This window comes from Aspergillus bombycis (genome assembly GCF_001792695.1).
Source record: "Aspergillus bombycis strain NRRL26010 chromosome Unknown contig00001, whole genome shotgun sequence".
In the NCBI taxonomy this organism is placed as follows: Eukaryota; Fungi; Ascomycota; class Eurotiomycetes; order Eurotiales; family Aspergillaceae; genus Aspergillus; species Aspergillus bombycis.
This window is the reverse complement of record NW_019170003.1, coordinates 1,172,589-1,191,946: the sequence shown is the minus strand read 5'-3', so window position 1 is coordinate 1,191,946 and position 19,358 is coordinate 1,172,589. Positions and strand designations below refer to the sequence as shown.

General features: G+C 48.5%; 8 protein-coding genes across 8 annotated transcripts; 4 read left to right on the top strand and 4 right to left on the bottom strand.

Annotated features, from left to right (window-relative positions):
- Nucleotides 1–386: 386 nt before the first annotated feature.
- Nucleotides 387–2,745, bottom strand: ABOM_000423 (Zn(II)2Cys6 transcription factor; the record flags this gene model as incomplete). The annotated part of the gene is made up of 5 exons (XM_022527553.1): nt 387–782; nt 856–1,147; nt 1,207–1,627; nt 1,681–2,426; nt 2,507–2,745. The coding sequence occupies 5 exons, from the start codon at nt 2,743–2,745 to the stop codon at nt 387–389; spliced, it is 2,094 nt and encodes a 697-aa protein (XP_022395030.1).
- A 539-nt stretch (nt 2,746–3,284) lies between these two features.
- ABOM_000422 (aldo/keto reductase family protein) lies at nt 3,285–4,432 on the bottom strand (the record flags this gene model as incomplete). The annotated part of the gene is made up of 2 exons (XM_022527552.1): nt 3,285–3,787; nt 3,856–4,432. Coding segments are annotated over 2 exons (1,080 nt in total), but the record flags the coding sequence as incomplete, so codon positions are not given.
- Nucleotides 4,433–4,797: 365 nt separating this feature from the next.
- ABOM_000421 (uncharacterized protein) lies at nt 4,798–5,547 on the top strand (the record flags this gene model as incomplete). Its single annotated transcript, XM_022527551.1, has 2 exons — nt 4,798–4,833; nt 4,888–5,547. The coding sequence occupies 2 exons, from the start codon at nt 4,798–4,800 to the stop codon at nt 5,545–5,547; spliced, it is 696 nt and encodes a 231-aa protein (XP_022395028.1).
- Nucleotides 5,548–6,529: 982 nt separating this feature from the next.
- On the bottom strand, nt 6,530–8,185 carry ABOM_000420 (cytochrome P450; the record flags this gene model as incomplete). The annotated part of the gene is made up of 3 exons (XM_022527550.1): nt 6,530–6,565; nt 6,618–6,762; nt 6,816–8,185. 3 exons carry the CDS (start codon nt 8,183–8,185, stop codon nt 6,530–6,532), a joined length of 1,551 nt encoding a protein of 516 aa, XP_022395029.1.
- Nucleotides 8,186–9,969: 1,784 nt separating this feature from the next.
- On the top strand, nt 9,970–10,203 carry ABOM_000419 (uncharacterized protein; the record flags this gene model as incomplete). Its single annotated transcript, XM_022527549.1, has 2 exons — nt 9,970–10,022; nt 10,077–10,203. The coding sequence occupies 2 exons, from the start codon at nt 9,970–9,972 to the stop codon at nt 10,201–10,203; spliced, it is 180 nt and encodes a 59-aa protein (XP_022394805.1).
- Nucleotides 10,204–12,004: 1,801 nt separating this feature from the next.
- Nucleotides 12,005–12,789, top strand: ABOM_000418 (GNAT family N-acetyltransferase; the record flags this gene model as incomplete). Its single annotated transcript, XM_022527548.1, has 2 exons — nt 12,005–12,329; nt 12,413–12,789. The coding sequence occupies 2 exons, from the start codon at nt 12,005–12,007 to the stop codon at nt 12,787–12,789; spliced, it is 702 nt and encodes a 233-aa protein (XP_022394804.1).
- A 125-nt stretch (nt 12,790–12,914) lies between these two features.
- ABOM_000417 (histidine phosphatase family protein) lies at nt 12,915–14,600 on the bottom strand (the record flags this gene model as incomplete). The annotated part of the gene is made up of 3 exons (XM_022527547.1): nt 12,915–13,758; nt 13,822–13,942; nt 13,997–14,600. 3 exons carry the CDS (start codon nt 14,598–14,600, stop codon nt 12,915–12,917), a joined length of 1,569 nt encoding a protein of 522 aa, XP_022394813.1.
- A 1,167-nt stretch (nt 14,601–15,767) lies between these two features.
- On the top strand, nt 15,768–17,512 carry ABOM_000416 (putative polyketide synthase; the record flags this gene model as incomplete). The annotated part of the gene is made up of 2 exons (XM_022527546.1): nt 15,768–16,205; nt 16,268–17,512. 2 exons carry the CDS (start codon nt 15,768–15,770, stop codon nt 17,510–17,512), a joined length of 1,683 nt encoding a protein of 560 aa, XP_022394812.1.
- Nucleotides 17,513–19,358: the final 1,846 nt, after the last annotated feature.

The following is a 19,358-nucleotide window of genomic DNA, read 5'->3' as shown; positions in this document are numbered from 1 at the left end:
GTTTAGAAAAGCCACGCTCTCTGGGGAAAACATCCCTTGATGTGTAGATTGACCCATTGGAGAGGATAAGAGTTGCGTAAGGGAGGTTGGAGGGAGGGCCAAAGTAATTAGAGTACAGATCCGGACGTTTCTGCGCGTATACCACAACCATGGGGTGTGATAACCATCTTTTACGACGCACCGTGTTCCGATTACAATACACCGCTCTACATAAACAGTAATGGTATCTATCATTGAGGAAGCTGTTGTGTCGCTAGTATTTTAATAACACCACTGATTGCCTGGAAGCAATGGGTGGCGATTGCATAATCATCCATTCTCCACTTTTGGCCTTCCTTTTTCTCCCATTTTTGAGGGTCCTATGTAGGGCATTAAGAGCAGCAGTGTTAGACAAAAGGTGCATAGCCCCATTGCATCCCAGAAAGGTCCCAGGTCAGCATGGAACTGAAATCGAGATGTGGACTACATTCGGAGTTGGGATCCAAGGTAGGAAGGTTGCTGAGAGCTACACTCTCTGGGACAGCATCCCCCACACCATTCAGTGGGTCAAGGACCGTGTCCAATAGCTGCTCCAGGCGTGCCTGCGCTTGCTTGCAGGATTTTGAGTTAGTGCTACCTGGTGGAGCAACCCAGGTCAGACACGAGATGAAAATGGTTACATCGCGGATTGCCTTGGCCCGCGAGAGGCTAGGATAGGTATTCCTGCCGCCAGAGGTGTGGGAATTATGATGGAGCAATTCAAGTAGTAGAATCTCAGCACAGGGAAGCCCATACGGTAGAAACTTAAGGTTGTTTATCAGCGCGTAACTCAAAGGAATGGATACAGATGAGTGGATGGAGGTTGGCTTCACATACCAGTAGTGATATATCTGATGTTACTTCTCTCACTCGTTCCCTCTCCTCGTTGATGACGAGCAGGGTCGTGATGATCTCCTGTGCCACCAAGACAAGAGACGGGGGGTATCCCTGTGCGCCAAGCTGTTGCGCGGGTCTTAATATTAGAAGCTTGGAGTGGAGGAAATCGAGGTAGATGTAGAGCAAGGTAAGAATCTCTTGGCCCAGGAGGGGCTTTCGCCACATGTCGCTGGTATATTTCATAGAGCGGGGACAGGATTGCCATATCGATTGGAGTCTTTCCAATAATTCTCTGGGTTATGTGTTAGTTTTCGATGAAGGGAGTAGTTTGCATTCTGGTGGCCGACATACGGGGCCTTGTCTATTGTAGTTGATGTGTTCGTCCCAAGATGGAGTTCCAGAGTCTCTTCCTTGATGACGGCCAAGAGAAATCGTAGACGAATGAAACTTATTGAAATGCAGTTCGCATTGCCGTTGAAGCCCAACGCATCAGCGGAATCATCACACTGACTTTCCATGTCGGTAGTAGCAGTCAGACCATCAAAATTCCTATCTGCCGGGGCCTCCATATCACAGTACTGACGTGCCATCAGTGGCGGCCGGCTAAGCACTGTAGCTATGGTTTTATCCATGGTGTAGACAATGGCGAAGCATCGTCGGTGCCACTGCTGCATGAAGTCGAGCTGCCCTCCCACTGACGGGGTGGTACGATGAAAGCCCGCCGCGTAAATCGAAGATACGAGCTCAGCCAAGGATGAATAAACGGCTTGACCTAAAGAATGGTCCGTTATTTTTGCTCTGAATAATCTAAGACAGACTACTGACTGTTGTCAACGGATCGCCTATAGGTAAGCAGAAAGCGATTATATCTAAAACAGATGCCCAATTCATCACACACCGGCACAGGAGCGGCAAGTTCCACGAGCATGTCCGTGACTTTCTGAAATTCTGTTCGTAATTCACTCAGTTCCCGTTTATCAGGATCTGCAGCGGCAAGGTCACGGTTGTGGATATGTAGCAACGCGTAACTGGACATCACGAGGACATTACCGATTGTTTCCCAGCGAAGGTTTTCCCCACCAATATGCTGATGAAGGTCATGGACCGATGCTGTCTCCGCGATGCGTATGGGATGGTGGGAATTGTGGGAGATACGGGAAACAACGCAGGCCTTAGACTGTTCGTCTGTGCCATCAAAATCGCGCAGCAGATGCCAAAGAGATTCCCATGCAGGGAGCAGGACCGATGCTGGAAGGATCGGCAAGTACTTAATGCTATACAGGTGCACCACCAGCTTTCGTAACAAAGACAAATTCCGCTGGACAAACTCCACCACTTGAAGACCCAACCCAAGTTGACTAGGGCTTATTGGGTGGCTAACCAAGACTGGTCCCTCTCCACATGGGATATCTGGGGTTGCTTGGTCAGGCTGGCGCCCGCTGGTTAAAGCTCGGTCACCAAGAGAGGCTAGCACACCAGCGTTCTCGATCGCTGAGCTTTCAACAGTAATAACTAGTCCTGGCGCCGCTGAGGACCTATCTCCAGCCGCAATCGGCGGATCTACCACCGAACTGACACGGAAAAGTTAAAGGAATCCTCTGCAAACATCGCCACAGGCCCGCAGTGATCAGCGGGGCCACATTCCGCATACCTTTGCAACAATCCACATGGCGGATTCTTGCCCTGCTTGTCTTGAAGCAGAGATTCATAGTTGCGAGCCGGTCGGAATCCTCGTGTCGCCGGAAGAGGTGCATAGACACAACGTAGGTTCTTCTTCCTGCAGCGAGCACAGATCGGCAACGAATGGTCACATTTGGTCTTGCGCTTGCGACATGCCTCGCAAGCCTGCAACCTGCCGTTCCGCCGCAGCGGGCCGAGTCCCGGTGCCATGGTTTTCTCTCCTCGAAAAACTGACATTCGCGGCAGATGTTATCAACTTTTTGTCGGAAGGGCGAGGTGGGAAGAGATGGCGGAACGGAACTACTTGAAGAGTCAAACGCATTGACGCGGGTCCCGGGACCCGCGCTTCCTAAAAGAGTATGTCCGCTCCGCCTCGTCCGCGGAACGGGTGGTACGGGTGTTCTTCCCTCCGAGCGTGTGTTGTGATTTCGATTCAATGGCATGAAACTGGACAAATGCTTGCCATGGAAGCTTGTGAAATAAATAACGTCACAGTTTCAAGCGAGATGCTGTTGCTGTCGGATGTGACCTTCAGGTATAGAAAGCTAGTCAGACATGTTACCCCCCACCTAGTACCCTACTATAGAAACCGATACTGTATTGACACAAGGGCAGGATTTTCAGACCACTGGGACGCATATAGAAGTTCACATAATAGGTATCCAATGAGGAGAATGTTCACATGATTCGAATATGACAGTTCCTATGTCTGTATACTATATACCACAACCTGTCATCCTTCGGCAGCTTCACTTCAGGAGCACCTTTTGAGTATCATAGGCATAAACGAGCTCCCCGTGCCAGAATTTGCTCGCATCTGCCTTGACCGTATACCACGCCTGTTCCAGAGCGTCAACTACCTCGGCCGGCAAAGGGCCCTGTTCCAAGTCATTCAAGTTGCTTTGCAGCTGCTCGAAGCTGCTAAACCCAGTAATAATGCCATCATGCCCATTCGTGATATTCAACGCCGAGTGATGAACACACCAGCGAAGGGCTACCTCCACCATCGAGAGTCCATATTTCTGAATTACAGGCTCGATAATCTCCAAAGCATGGAAGGTGCTCGATTTGAAGTACCGGTCACGATACATCTTGCCGAGCACAGCGTTCTGATCACTGAACCTACCATCAGTAGGCGTGCCAGTGGTCTTGTACTTACCAGAAAAGAACCCTCCAGCCAAAGGGTTAAAAATAACCACGTCGATGCCCCATCGCCGACAGCATGGGATGAGCTCATCCTCGATGCCTCGTGCTACAGCCAAGGAACATGATTAGCCGACCGTCGCCTCAAATGCCTTCAACCAACAATGGGATTCATACTCAGCGCATTATAGACAGCTTGATAGATCGTGGGTCGAACCCAGCCGCGTTCATTGCACATAGTTGCGATTTCAGCTACTTCACAAGCAGAAAAGTTGCTGAGACCCAGCTGCTTGAACTTCCCCTGACGATACAACTTGTCAAGGGCTTGGACGGTGTCGGCATAAGGAGTGGTGCGATCAGGTCCGTGAAGATAGTAAATGTCAACGCAGTCGGTTCCGAGCTCCTGCAGAGACTCATTCAGTTTCTCCTCAAGCACCGCCGGTCGATGAGAACCAGCACTGATCGGATACCATTTCGTAGCGATCGACAATCCTCGTTCCTCCCAGCCTGCCTGGCGGGTAAAGGCTTCCTGACGGCCGGCGTCGTACAGACGAGCGGTGTCTACCTCAGCATAGCCTCTCTGCTGGAAGAGATCTAGGCACCGCTTAAACTCATCCAGGCTGGTGATGCGGGCGCCGTGGGTAGAATCCGGACCCAGGGTCATCAGACCGAGGATGATTCGCCTTTTGGAATTGATTTCAGGTGCCATTGTGTAGGTAAAGGTTCTGAAGATGGCTGAAGCGAGATTGGGTCTCACTCAGAGCGTGAGGCCTGGGCAAAGGAGAGTAACTTTCTGTCTTAGGCTTAATCTTGATATAAGGTGCCAATATATATAGCAGTAGCCTTGGGGCAGCAGTTAGGCTTACATCCTAAAATCCGACTCCAGGCTAAGTCCGGGGGGGAAGAAACGACGGAAAGCAACGCTGCCGACCAGCCGGCGGTTGCTGCTACGAATCTATTCCGGTTGTGGATCAGTGGGACGAGTGGGCCGCGATGGGAAGACGCCCCTTCTCTCTTATCAAGATATTACTACTCTGGCAATGGGATAACTCTCTAGTTTTCCCAATCAGTTTCTAGCCATCGAATCAGTCTTGACGGTCTACAAGAAGGAATAAAATTATGGTCTCGGCATTGCTGATCGGAGGCACTGGCCTTGTGGCAAGTCACTTTTGCGCAAGATCCTATCCACTAGAGCTAACGAACAACTAGGGCTCCCATCTCCTCAAGAACCTCGTTCTCCACCCGACGATAGTCTCAATCAATACTTTTTCGCGCCGCAATCCTTCCAATGCAAACATTCTTTCAGAAAAGCTCGAGCCGTTTGTCTCGCCAGACACATCCCAATGGGCCGAGGGGATTCGCCATCTCTCGTCTCCGCCTGATCTTTTCTTTTCTGCATTTGGGACAACCCGGGCGGCAGCAGGCAGCTTCGAAGCTCAATACAAACTCGAGCATGATTTGCACCTAGAATTAGCGAAAGCAGCCAAAGCAGCCGGTAGCAGAGTTTGTGTTCTCATATCATCCCCCTTTGCCAATGAGAACTCCTCTATGGCATACGCCCGAATGAAGGGCCAAATTGAAGAAGGCATCAAGGCGTTGAAGTTTCAGAAGACCATTATTCTTCAACCAGGTATCATACTTGGTGCTCGTGGTGAGAGCCGGGTTGGGGAAGCTATAGCGCAAGAGGTGGTGAAAGTAATTGGTCTTATCTTTCCATCAATCAGAGATATGATGGGACAAGACGCTCAGGTTATAGCTCGAGCTGCTGTGACTGCCGGGTTGAGGGCGTTGGAAGAGACAAACTCGGCCAATACTGCGGCCATCGAAATTATTAAAAGGGGTGAGCTTCTGCAACATGCGAGCCCTTAATTGTTTCAACCTGGGAGACAATATGAAGGGAATATGTTGTCAGACCATGTATGCAAGTGAAGTCCTGTTCTACTAGCTCTATTATTGTATGTATGAATTTAAGAGAGGTGAGTGGCGTATAGAGTGTATAGATCGAGGTCGGTGGTAGCCTTGTTCTAGAAGTCGCTGTTCCTGCAACGCCTTGGCGCAACACCACGTTAGTCAATAAAATCATTTATATAAACCTATCTACAGCCCATTCATGGTCAGTGAGCGTCAATTGATCTACTGTAGCCAACAATGTTTTCTAAGGGAATCACAGGTAATATGCTTCCATGTACTGTCGCTCATGACTTACGGGTGTGAGAAATATATAGTTTCGGTGTTTACCCCGTGACTTCGCGTTGAAGGGCGACCACACTTTTACGCGCCATGTGGTGTCGTATTTTCATGCATACATACTGGAATAATAGAAGATAAAGTATGGTAAATATATCTATTATAGGTAACATATTTCTGCTTTAAGCTATTGTCACTAGAGACCGCTGCTTGTCAATTACTAGTAGATTGCCTCTTGTCTAGTTCTGCAAGCTAGGGATGATCTATTCCTTCTTGATCTTTCCAATGGGCAGGATAGTTCAACGTTTTACTTCTTCACTAGTAAAGCTATCCACACGCGAGAACCAAGCAGAATATCGAAATACTTGTCTGGACGCGTATTCAAATGGTTTATGAGGTTGTTTATCCTCCTATGTTTACTTTCGAAGGGGACTATCGTCAATATATGGCTTCTTTTCGAGCTTAAGATAATAATACTCTCATGCTACAATTAAGCGGCACTATAGACAGATCGGACTATGCATAACGTCAACCGCTTTGCTATAAGGCGATTGTCTGGATACGCTGGTGTACAGGCCAGTCCATTGGAGTAGCGCTGCAGGACCAGGGTTCCGCAGTTAGATAGCAAGGTCTTGGTTCACCGCCATCACAACTCATGTTACTGTCACTGAGGCTGAAATTCAATTTGGCACTCGTGTTCCTGCCAAGGTCAGTGAGAATACCGGTCAACCATATGCTTGGGGGGATCATACTCGCACGCCACTGCAACCTTCATCATAGAAGACTTCAAAACGACTAGTGATGCCAGGGGAGATCTTGTCAAACCCTGCTCCAGTCTCGGTGGTATATTTGCGATAGAGTGCCGCCACAAATGTGGTCATTTCTGCCATGGCAAGACTGCAAAGGTAAGTAGTCGATCTTGATATTGTCCATTGCAGGGGGCGTCTTACTGCATTCCGATGCACATCCTGCCACCGCTGGAGAAGGCCCAGAAGAACCGGTTCATTTGCGTGAGATCCTGTGAGGGGTCGAGCCAGCGGTCTGGGTTAAATTTCAGCGGATCTATGAAGACATCTGCGTTTCGGTGCAATGTATATGGTGAGATTGAAACGACGGTACGGGCGGGGATCAGATAACCGTCAATGGTGATAGATGCCGGTGATGATCTTGGTTCAGATGCTGGCAGCGGTGCGAAGAGCCTGAGCGTTTCTTTGATAACTGCCTCCGCATACGGCAATTTATCCGCTGCTTCTACTCCGGGGATGCCATCCGCGTTAAGGTCTTTCTCAGAAAGACTCCAAGCTTCGTCGATGAGTTTCTGTTGGAACTTCTTGTGCTCGGGGCGAGACAGTGACCAGATTGTGAACATCAAAGTATCACTTGTCGTATCAATGCCGCCATCGAGCTGATCTGCACATTCAGATGCAATATCGAGATCGTCCAAGCCGCCATCTTTCATGGTCCGATGGTGTTTCCAGAGCTTTGAGATAAGAGACGACTGTTCAGCCTTCTCAGCAACTGAAGCATCAGCAAATCTCTGGAAAGCCTTGGTTGCGTGGAGTTTGATACTTGTGTAGGGAGTTGGTTTCTGCATTGGGTAGAATTGGCGAGCAACGCAACCGATGATCCCAGTCTGCGAGTATAGCCATGCTGTGAATTTGGGATGATGGACAGTAAACCATGAAAGAGTGCGACTACCGGTGGCAAGGATATCATGAAGAAGAGCACGGTCATCCGTCATACCATCTAGACATGCCGTCTTCCCGAAATCGCCGTAGAGGAACTCCGTAATGTTATCCAAGGAAAAGTAATGCAAGGTAGTAAAAATGTTGTGGGATCGGCCCTCTCTTTCCAGAAGTTCCATATACTTTCTAACCTTTGTTTCAATCATAAGTGCGTTTCGTCCTTTTAGCATTGCAGATTTTGCATAGGCGTGGGCAAAGAGTTTCTTCCGTTCGGCATGCTGCTTCACCGTATTGAACGAGAACATGTTCTTCCGCCCGTATATTGCAAACATATGATAGAAGTTGGTCCTTTCGAAGCCGCTGCCGGCCCCATATATCGCGCGCAACGCAGACAGGCTGTTGAATGCCACTTCATTTGGACCGACGCGAACTACTGGACCGTATCTCTCATGAAGAGCGTGTATCTTGCGTGTGCGAGTGCCCTTGTAGTCCTCGTACGCAAGTCTCCACCTGGTCAGGGCAAAAGACTTGGGTCCCGGGATTCGTGCTAGAGGGCTTAAGAACAATGACCAGCATATGTAATAAAGTAGGAAGGCTACACTGCCTGTAGCAATTGCAGCGACTGTAATGGTCATTTCAATGCAGGTAAGCTAGGACTTCTTCCAATTGAACTTTCTAGTCAAATATCCTTCTCTCCGCCTCCCGCATTTCGTGATGGCATACGGCGGCCGGAGGCGTCATTTAATATAGCCGTCATTTGGTTGGATAAGACTGATATCCTCACGGTGGAAGGAAAATGATATGGTGACGCAGAGAAGAGCCGTAGCGGCGGTTAGAACCGGATGCATGCGGGGTGATAGTCAAGCACGCCGTATCATTTTCAAGATATCGATCTTCTCCAACTTGATCGTATTCCGACCCCGCACCCCACGAGGCTTCATATTGAGGAGGTATGCAAGTGCACTCCGATAACGGATCAGTGAAGGATTATAATTCTGGACTATGTACGGGGTAGTGCTTGGATAACATGCCTAGTGGCCCCAGCCTCGAGTTGAACTTTGGTCCTTCTATGCGGATTCACCATGGAATGAGCGCAACAGATAATATCCTTATATATGAAATGGGCCTTTACAATATCCCAAGCCAGATTCCAGAGCCAGACCTTTGAGCGTCCAAGAGTTAGCCGAATTTCATTGGTCTTGGTCTCCTGTGCCGTTCAAGATGCAGTTGGCCGACCTCGGAGATCCTAATAGTAGAGGCACGGTCATGGAGACGTTGGCAAAGCACTCCGAAGGGGCAAATGCTACGACTAACCAGTCAGACCATTCCTATACTAATCAAGGAAAGATTAAGGATTTCACAATGGACCGAGACAACCCGAAGACGGTCCTATCTCCCACTGGTTTATACGACCGTGATTGTGATCCAACGAATCAGGCATTAACTACTCCTGCGGTCTCCGACGAGGACCTAGAATGATATATCCCACTCTCTATCCTTTTATTATTTATGACTCCACAGCAATGGAAGCGTGGCTGTGATATCCTTGTCCCCGCCTGGGAATGCTGCTCAGTAGTCCGTTGATCCCTATCGAGTCCCTCGTAGGTAACTGTACACCAGATGCTTCCTTGTCTCCCAACCTCGAGGACGGAAGACACTGCCCACCAGAGGCACACCAAGGCTATACTCAGATATCTTAATCTCACGCCATGGATCTCAAGGACAAACCCATTCGACTACCCGCTCATTTCCCGTCGCCTGGAAAGACGAACCGCGAGCCATCCAAATCGCCCATAGGGGTTCTATTACCAGAATAAGTAGTAACTACCTCAAACTGGCCATCAAGACCGGGTGCCTAACCTATCCACCGTCCTTGTGCGCCGCCCCAACCCATTGACCAGCAGGACCACACAAACAGCTAAAGATCTAGCTTAGCAGATCCTGCATCAAGTTCCTTCATACATTTCCCCGGTATCTTTGTCATACGACGTCTTGTAGCTTTACTGGTCAATATTTTCGTCGTTGGCCAGGGTTTCCATACAAGCCTGGTTAATCTAGAACTCTTAGGGCCCAAGAGTCGCCGGAAGTTTGACAAATGAATATGCAATAATTTACCGGGCCGTCTTTCTCTTCAATGTGCCCAATTGATTTTACACACCATAGAGGGATAAATGCAAAAACATGCGTATAAGTACCAGTGATGTAAGGTATATGTTCTTACGTGCTCAAGAGTGTAAAAGATAGGCTGCTGGCTGTGATATCCTGTTCAAATCTAAATACCTAACATCTCTATTGATTACGTATTGAGCCATGTTGCCTGGATGATAATGCAGTGTTCAACGTCAATAAATACTATTAACGAATGGATCAAGAGAAACCCTAAGCATGAAGCAATAAATCAGACGCCGTTCCCAGCCACATGCATATTACTGTGCGGAGGCAGAAACCATTAGGCACTAGCATTTGCTCACGGTCAGTATTAAAGTAAGTGACAAACTATGCTAGACTACTAACCTGTCAGAATAGATCACTATCCAAAGTGGACGCCGGCACCGGCGCCCACGCCGACATCTGCGGCCACCTCAGCATCAGCATCAGCGTTCGCACCAACGTGGATTCCGAAGGGCTCAGCGACCGCAAAGACGGCGAGTAAAGCGGTTGCAAGAGCGGAGACAAGTGTGAATTGCATCTTGTAAATTGAAAAGCGGCTCTGTATATGTTCCTTCAGTCTTCTATGTAATCACCGTAGCGACAAAATCTCCGGCCAACTTACTGTTGAAACTGAGGCGTTAGAGAAAGTTAGATGAAGATGAAAAGGTCGGTAGAATGTTTGTTGGGATGATAGATGAGTGAAGCAAGAGTATATCTGAGCAGGAGAATCGGGGGGACTTTTTATACCTTTTCCACGTATAAGGTGGCCCATATTCGAGATCCGGTAGCTATATCCAGGAGCGTAGATGTCTTAGGATCTGACACCGCGGACTGAAGTTTATCACCGCATCATTCTCTTTGTTATCGTGATAGAAGTGGAAAGATCTTCGCTCTACCATACGGAAGGAAGAAGTCGAGGTTGTGTTCTCAATTTTCAGATAGCGTTGGGTCTAATCTTTCACTCAAATTTGCGGCAATGATTGAGAAGCCGAGGAGACTCGAGAATCTGACCGTCCAAGTCCATTCTATTCAGCAGCACTCTAACTGCGTAATTTTCAATATGCTTATCTGCAAGTATGATCAATCGAGGTGAAGAATTGCGTCAATTGCTCCGAGTTTGAGAACAAATGCCACTATCGGTGCATATTTGAAACATCGCCTGCCGGGTCTTGTATACTCTCCTTTTACTATCTGTATTTATATCCTAATCAGTTAATATTTTTTTTTTCATTTTCTACATGCACAATGGACACTAAGTCTCACATAGTTGCTTCTAAAATTCTTCTAAATTTACTCCGGCTCCAGTTAGAGCAGTCTATCTTGAGCCTCCCCTACCATCACCCCCGCTATAACTGCGTATCTGCCCCTGTATCGTGGAAATCTGATCTACTCGATGTACTCTACTGCTGCTTTTTTATCTTCCCCATATCTCCTCTTGACTGTGTTCACTCTCGTTCGGGGTTGTTTATCGATTTGAAGGTCTCTATGTTTGAGCTTCACATACATATATTACTTTTTAACACCACAGTCCATAGATGGTTAGACTAGTAGACTTGGTCAACGCAAAGTAAGCTTTGTGACTGCATAACTATCGGAAACTGATTCGATCCGAACGGCATTTCGACCATTGGCGATTTGCTATGATGACCTAGACCGGTCCCTGTACGAATGAATTGCCCAAAACCATCCTCATCGGAGGTTACACACTCTTTAGTATTGCTTTTGGTTCCTGTTTCGTGGTTATATTTCGACTGGCTGGGTAGCTCACTCTTTCCATTGACGGCCCCTTCACACCTACTCTTCCCCTTCGAACTCTCTACTAGTATGCATTACTATCTCAACCCATTCGACACACAGTTGCAAGTCGCGATTACGTCTACTAAGCTATACGGAATCATGCGCCAAGCTCTGGCCTCATTGAGTGCAACTGAACCCTTCTACCATCCCCAACTACCAAGACTGCGTCCGCGAGCATGGCAATGGACAGGCAACCACGTCACTTCTGAAATGGCAAGGACTACCCCCGAATTGCAATCTAGGGAAAGAGCTCAACCCCGAGAAAATCCCCATAGAACGGTCTTGTTGAGATGTACATACACTGTGGTTGCCTTCGGGATTCGGACGACGTTGATGCTTCGCCACTCGAACGGCTCTCGGTGGTCGGGGCTTGGCGGCAACCCTATATCGCAATAAATACAGCGATGCGCCATCGTCTTCTATCGCTGAAAGAATAAAGACGTTAGGTGAACTGGAGTTACTTTTGGAGAGCTATACCTCAACCACAGATCTTTAAAACACTATCAATGGCATCCAATCTCACGCTGCATCGAGTGACCACCCTCGAAGAATTGGAACCGCTATATCAAGTCGGAGCGGACGCCTTCCGAGATGACCCATGTATGGACTGGTTCTACCCTGGTGGTCGCGATCATCCCGATGATTTCGTTTTGCTATGGAAGCATATCTTGCAGATGGAATTCTTTGACAAGGGGAAGTTTATTCTTGCCGCCACAATCCGAGATCTCGACGATGAGACGTGTGCGGGCAGAGTAGTGGGATTCGCGGTTTGGGAACGGAATGGGGTTTGCGATGCTGCCAGGAGTTGGCAAGGAACTAGCCTGTCCAAAAGTATGTGGTTCGACCTCTGAGATTTTCTTAACTGATATCATCGAGTGTGGGTTCCTGGACTAATGAATGTATGTCTGCTCCAGAGCTGAAACGGCTCACTCTCAACCTAAAGATCGCTTATACGTTTCGTCTGGACACACCAAAACGATCCATATCTTGGCCAAAGCTGAACCACTATCAGCATGAGCTCAAGTTAGCTAAGGCTGGTCAACCGACCGAGTCGTGGTACCTAAGCATCTTGGCCGTCAGCTCAAAGGCTCAGGGCCAAGGCGTCGGAAGGAAATTGCTGCAATGGGGAATTGATCGGTCGGAGGAAGAGTGTATCCCGGCTACTTTGGTAGCAACTGGCGCAGGGCTTCATTTGTATGAAAGTACGGGTTTTGAACGCACCGGCTGGTTGTATTTCGATGATGAACGGCAGAAACAGACGATTATGAGGAGAGATATCAGGTTGACTTGATTCTTGTATGACTCACGCAAGACCACATACGTGAGTAATGGTCTCAGTTGTATTCAGTACCAATTTTGCAGCAGTTCTTACAATACTCATGAAGCCGATAAGCTACGTATTAATTTGTATCCTGACTATTCTGGTCGCCCGTCTCCAACTTGATGGCCAGGCTTGAAGTTTCCATAGCACGCCTGTTGATACATGGCCTTCTTTTTAAGTATGGGCACAGCATTTAGGAAATTGGTGACCTTACAGAACCCGTTCGTCGAATGCTCACATCCGACTAAGTTGGAGGTTGGGAGTGGGGCACCATTCAACACGAAGCGGATATAGTCGGTCGTGTTTTGTGTATCGGATAGGTCTGGATTCACATAAAGAGTGCTATCTAACACCTCGATTCTGGCTTCTTCGGGACAGGTCCAGACTTCGGAGATCAGGCGTGCTCCAAAAGGCGCCACCTTGTTCAACCGAAACGTCCGTGGGACGGCATGGGCTACCTTTGAAGGCATACCTCTTGGCCCGTAGTTGAAGTACTGGAGTCCCAGGGCAGTAGTGGTACCAATAATGACTTTGTCGTGCGTCATATCCATGTACAGTGGCTGGTGGAACGGGAATGTAGCGGCGTCACTATCATAGGTAGTGTTAATACTGGTATCGCTTGAAGTGATTAATCTTTCCTCGAGTCTGGCAGCCAGCTCGAGGATATATCCGATCCCCTGCGCTCGTCCTGTAGGGGAGCCAAATGCAGAGGCGCCGTAAAGGCGCATATCAAGGTGGTAGGCGAAATCGGCCCATTCCTGTTCGGTAAAGAGACGACAGAACGATGAGCTCCCTAACGTTGCGAATTCATAGGGACAAAGGTTCATCATTGCCAAAACATCAGATGTGGTTAAATTGAAGTCGCCTGGAAAATACTTCTTCAGTCTTGCGAGGGGGTCTTTAATCATTGTAGGAATGAATTTCTCTGAAGCATGTGTTCTGTAAATGCATTAGAATTTCAAGTCAAACGCCCATGTGGAAGACTCTTGGGCTTTTGTGTACCCTTCTTTTAGATCACCTGGGCAGGAATGTTCGGCCGCCAGTGTATTGTTTAAACCGTCGCCCTCAGGGATTACCACGAGATTGTACGAGGTATTGGCATGGCCGGGCCCGAAGAAACCAGCTGCTCAATTAGTAGCTTGAATCAATGCACGACAAGACTATACGATGGACTGACTTAACCACCACCTTGCACTCTCTGAAACCCTCTGCTTATTCGTAGTTCTAAAACTTGGCTTCGGCCTGCGAGTCCCATTTGGATACACATTCAACTCCGGATCCCAGACTGCCATTCCAGGCGGCGCTCGATACAGCATACGTCCATACTTCGACCATATATCAGCCCCGGAGCTTGCCTCAGTTGCAGTACCCGCAGCAAGCAAGATATCGCGGCCGAGGAGGTACTTCCAATTCTTTAAAAAGGCCAGCGGTCCTGTGCCGACAGAGACATCGTGGTCGTTATTATAGCTCTTCAGCTTCTGGCTGAATCTCTCCATTCCCTCTCCATCAAACCAGGCGGACTCGGGATAACGCGCTGCATGTCTATGCAAAACATGAACTTGCGATAGTTCGCAACCACGGGGTACGCCCTTCGGGACGCCAAATCCATCGGCTTCCTTGTAGGGACTGAGATTTGCCCAGCTGCTAGTTATATCAAAGCCGGGCGAGTATTCAGCGCTACTTGGTCCGGCGGCCTTTAATGAGGAGCTTGATGAAGGTGCATCCCGAGTGAATGCCAGGAGGGCAGTCAGTACAATTTGTGGGTTTAACCAGTGGACCATTTCTCCTCTCGTCTTTCGTGTTGTGGTTCATATGGAGCAAAGAAATGGGGAATCGCATCAACGTGGGGAAACTCCCGACAGACGTCATAACATATCCACGTCATCATCGCTCGAGGCGGGAGGCAGAACAGATAGGGCTTAGAGTATTATATGGCCAAGGTGAACAGGTAGAAAGAAACAAAAGGAAGGTAAAAGCAAAGGATGAACCAATTCCTCGTTTAAATCAGACAATACGGACCTTCATGATCGATATAGGCCTTCCGTACAGCTATTGGCTTCTTGAAGGTGCAAGAACATATCTAGTGTTTAGGAAGGCTGGAAGTAGAATCTATCATCCTCACATTCAGTGGATATTACCACACAAAGGCGTCTTAATGAGCCGCATCATGAACTATTCATCTTTGAGTACCGACCTCGCTTGAGCGCCGCAGTCGAACTTTATGGAGGAGCAATGGTTTGCCGATATATCTGGGGTCTTAACCAACCATTAGGACGCACCTTTTGCCAGCTCTCATCGCACTCTGCCCATTCGACATTGATTTCCGTACAGATGAACCATTACTTACGTGAGGTTAGTATTAGCCTGAGGCAAAATTATAAGGCCTTGACATAATTGTATCGATAGGACGGCACCCACAGCGAAGATTTCAAAGTACGAGGGAAGGACATGGACACATGGTTCTAGGATGCCCTGAAGGCAACGAACTAAATATAGCCTGTGCGAACGGCGAAGAAGTCCGTTTCGAGAACATCTCCCCTTTCCTAGATCGCTTGGTACTATGATGTAAGAAGCAAGCACGCGTTTTGGCTTCCTTGACTCTATTAACCCACAAGCACATATGTGCTCCTGCTCAATATCTAGTTTAATTCAATCCCCGAGGCTGGTGTGTAGTATCCTTGGTCATCTTACTTTAATCACCTCCTCACCCCAATACAAGAAATGATATATTATCATACACGCAATACCGAATGCGGGATTCTGTACGATGCACAGTCAGAAGCAAGCTGCTACAAGATAACACCTGTCCATACACATGGACTAGGACTAGCTGGTTTAATTCAAAGATGGATGATAAACTGGGGAAAGTCAATTTGTGCGCGCATGGTATAGGTCTGGACGGGCTGTTTCCTTTGCAGCGTAGGGATTTCATGTAATATACCGGGGTGATGCGCGCAAACATTCCGAACATTGAGGCGACGGTACCCAGCTTGAGATCCAACGAATGCAATTGGCATACTTTAGCTATCAACATATCGGCCTTGCACAGCGCGGGCGTCGTCCTTGACTGGAACACATGGTACCAACCCTTTGAGTCAGAGCTACGCCTGCTAAATCTGCCTCCATACCAATGGCATCTGAAGAATCATTGGATTCAACATAACGGGGATTGGCTCTTGCTGAAGGATAAACAGTCCAGGGCTGAAAACGAGAGCTTTCCAATCCCTGCTCCCCCATCCTTGCGCACCCCTCTCGTGCACCAGATACTGGAAGAATCATTCGGGGAAGACGGTGGGAGCATTGTCATCCAATCAGATGTGACTGACGATGATATCTTTGCTGTTGCTGCAGGACACAGAATGAGTGGTCGGCCACTCCTCTCGGCAGTAAGTGCCTTACTTGCTTCCAGCAATCGATGAACGACTCTTTGACTGACAATCATTTTCAGTTCGCTTACACTGACATCGCTGTGGCTATGGCGAGATATATCTGCTCCAGACTACAACCAGGAACACAGCTCTCAACCCTGAAATTTGGCAAAGTCCAGCTTTTCCAGGGCTTAATATCCCGGAAGGATAGGTCTCAGCCTCAGTACGTGCGAATGCGCATGCAAGCAGATCGCATGTGCTCTTCGATGCGTCTGTCATTGCATCGAGCTCTTGACGCTAACTCAAGCGAGGAGGAACTGGCCACCGGTGTGGTGACGTGCGGAGACCCCCGATCATGGCGAGACGAATGGACTGCTTATTCGCATCTCCTGACAAGCCGGATTGAAGCGCTGCATCAGCTAGCAGATCAAGGGTTAGCAAGCCGCGTGTCCAAGGACTTGGTGTACACACTCTTCAAGAACGTCGTCGACTACGGCGAACATTACCGTGGCATCCAAACTGTTGTCATGTACGGCCTAGAAGCAGTTGCGGATGTCATTTTGTCCCCCAGCCAAGATAGCCGGTGGACGACACCTCCTCATCACATCGACCCCATTATACATGTCGGGGATCTTATTCTGAACGCCGGGCCAGCCACAGACCCCACCAGCACAATCTATGTCATGGACGGCTGGGAATCCATGCGATTCTCCGATCCCTTGGCGGCAGGCGTGTTGCACCGCTCGTACGTTAAGATGAATCCTGCCAACGATAATTCTGGATGTTATTCCGGCGACGTGTATATCTTGCACCGGGACCGTGTGATCGGAAGGGTTCACAAGATGGCGCTTCGCCCATTGCCTCGCATTCTCATGAGTCGGTTCTTCGACCCCCCAGACGGCCGGTATGGGCAAACGGTTCAGCAATATCCTTCTACTGCCGTCCCTTCAACATCGCAACACACGAATTCAACCACGACTACAGAGCCCACTCCGTCGCAGCAAGACGATTCAGAGAACACATCGCTCGTTACCCCTGAGACTGAACCCAACCCTCCAATATCGGTACCCTGGCCTAAAGCCAACAGTCAGCTTGTCCGTGACGCTATAGCTCTCATTGCGTCTGAGACCGGGGTAGAGTTGGATGTCCTGATAGACGAAACAGAATTTTCTGCTGTTGGGGTCGATTCACTTCTGTCACTGGTTCTGGTAGAGAAATTTGCTCTTGAGCTAAACGTTGATCTGAAAGGTTCTTTTTTCCTGGAAACTCCGACCGTTGGTGATCTGAAGACCCATCTTGAGACTAGCCAGATGACTGTGCGCTGATATATGTTTTCGATGAAGCTTTGTTTACAATAGGATAACTCTGATATAGTACAGCGATAGTTCGTTTGCATATATCTACAAGGAAGACGACCTACGACTATTCTGTTGAAGGAAAAATGAGGCATGGCCTGAATCTTCATCTTTAAAATGCCTCCTCGTCTCAGTAGTTGAACCTCAGCCCTTATATCCTGCAGATCTGTTGGACTGGCCCTCTTGTAAAAGGCTTCAAAAGCTGTAAAGGTTATGTAGATAATGAATAGTCGTTAGACTGTGTTGAAGAGCCTCGGTATTATTACCTATGAAGAAATACGTGCCAGGCTGCTATTCAAATAGCGATACATGTCACATTCCTCTCTATACCTCTGCAAGACAATGAACCCTTAGATTCTATAAGCATCAGATGTGTATAATCAGAGCTATACGCAAGATGAGCATTGGTCCCTGGCGGACAACTTACCAGTATGCCAAACCCTAGCTTATGATGCGACCAAGAATCGGACGTAAACTAGGGCCAAACCAATCATATGCTGCGTATTCGCGTGACGAGACTTACTCGTGCTTCATGTTGGTTAGTTAGTTATTGATCTGAGATTTGTCAGCAGTGTTATATAGTTAGTTAGCTATATTTACTGTTATTACATACGCTGCTTGTCTGCAAGTTCGGCGGTATAACCCGTATCAGCCTCTTTCCAATCCCAGCATTGCGTAAGATCCAACTAGGCCTCATTCTCTTCTCTCTTCAGCCTCCAATAGGAGCAAACCTGTGCGAAGACTTTTTCCGTGTCTCGGAGCAGTTCTAGATGCGGATAGTCCTTGCCTAGGTCCAGCTATCGACAGCTTGTCTCACTTCTCAGGTGATGCCCTTCAGTTCTATATTGAATTCAGCGCAGGGATAGCTTGGTTGCGTAAGTCCGCGGAGAACACCGTACCCTCAGCGAGACCAGGTCTCAAATATCAGCCACCGCAGGGGCATCAGTCAAGGGCTTGGAGATCTCCGATCAACTCCGTGGTTATCTTCACTGGCTCCATGATGGAGCAGGTATCCCAAGTTCAGTGTGTTAGCCAGTCACAAGGTTGGCAGATCGTGTTCCTAGCAGGAAGACACAAACGATAGGCAATCAGCATTGTTGAAAGCACGGGAAGGCGATACTGTCATTACGCTCACTTTCTTTGTTGGTATGTCTCGGATTGAAACCAGGCATTCGCCTTCCTGGCAATTACCCCTATCTTGTCAATAGAGTCAACGATGCCATTTACGGTATTCCCAGCCGTGGCGCCAATACACAGCGGCCTTTGCCACTTTCGATGAGGGTCAATCCCCGTAGTCTGGGGCATCCTATGGCTCCGTGTAACAAATCAGCCCTAGTCGCGAACCGATTTAATGGCGGTGGCTTAGGAAGGTTCTAGATCACGCATATTCTACAAATTCTCGGCTAACTGCATGGATACCCCCCCGAATTGTATCAGGTATTCGTGAACTACCTGCCCTGGCAGCCTCTCCCGCCAATTATCGCACTAGATATGCCGTGATCGACAACTCGGGGGATGAAACCAAAGGCAACGGTGACACCCGACCAGAGGACGCCCTGTTACTTCCAGAGACTAGCATATTCACCTGATGCAATGAACCTTAAAGACAAAGGAAGTGGGAACCTATGAGAGATTAACCCCTCCACGACCTGCACAACTTACGGGTAGCTGTAGTGGCAGACGGGCTGGCGAATAGACCTCGTCAGCCCACTCTAGCAAGCGAGGTGGAGAACGTAAGAATGTCCAGATTGGCGTACAGAGAGCCCAAGGGAGCCAAGGGAATAGTCACACATGTTGCAGAAGTTAGCAAAGGACC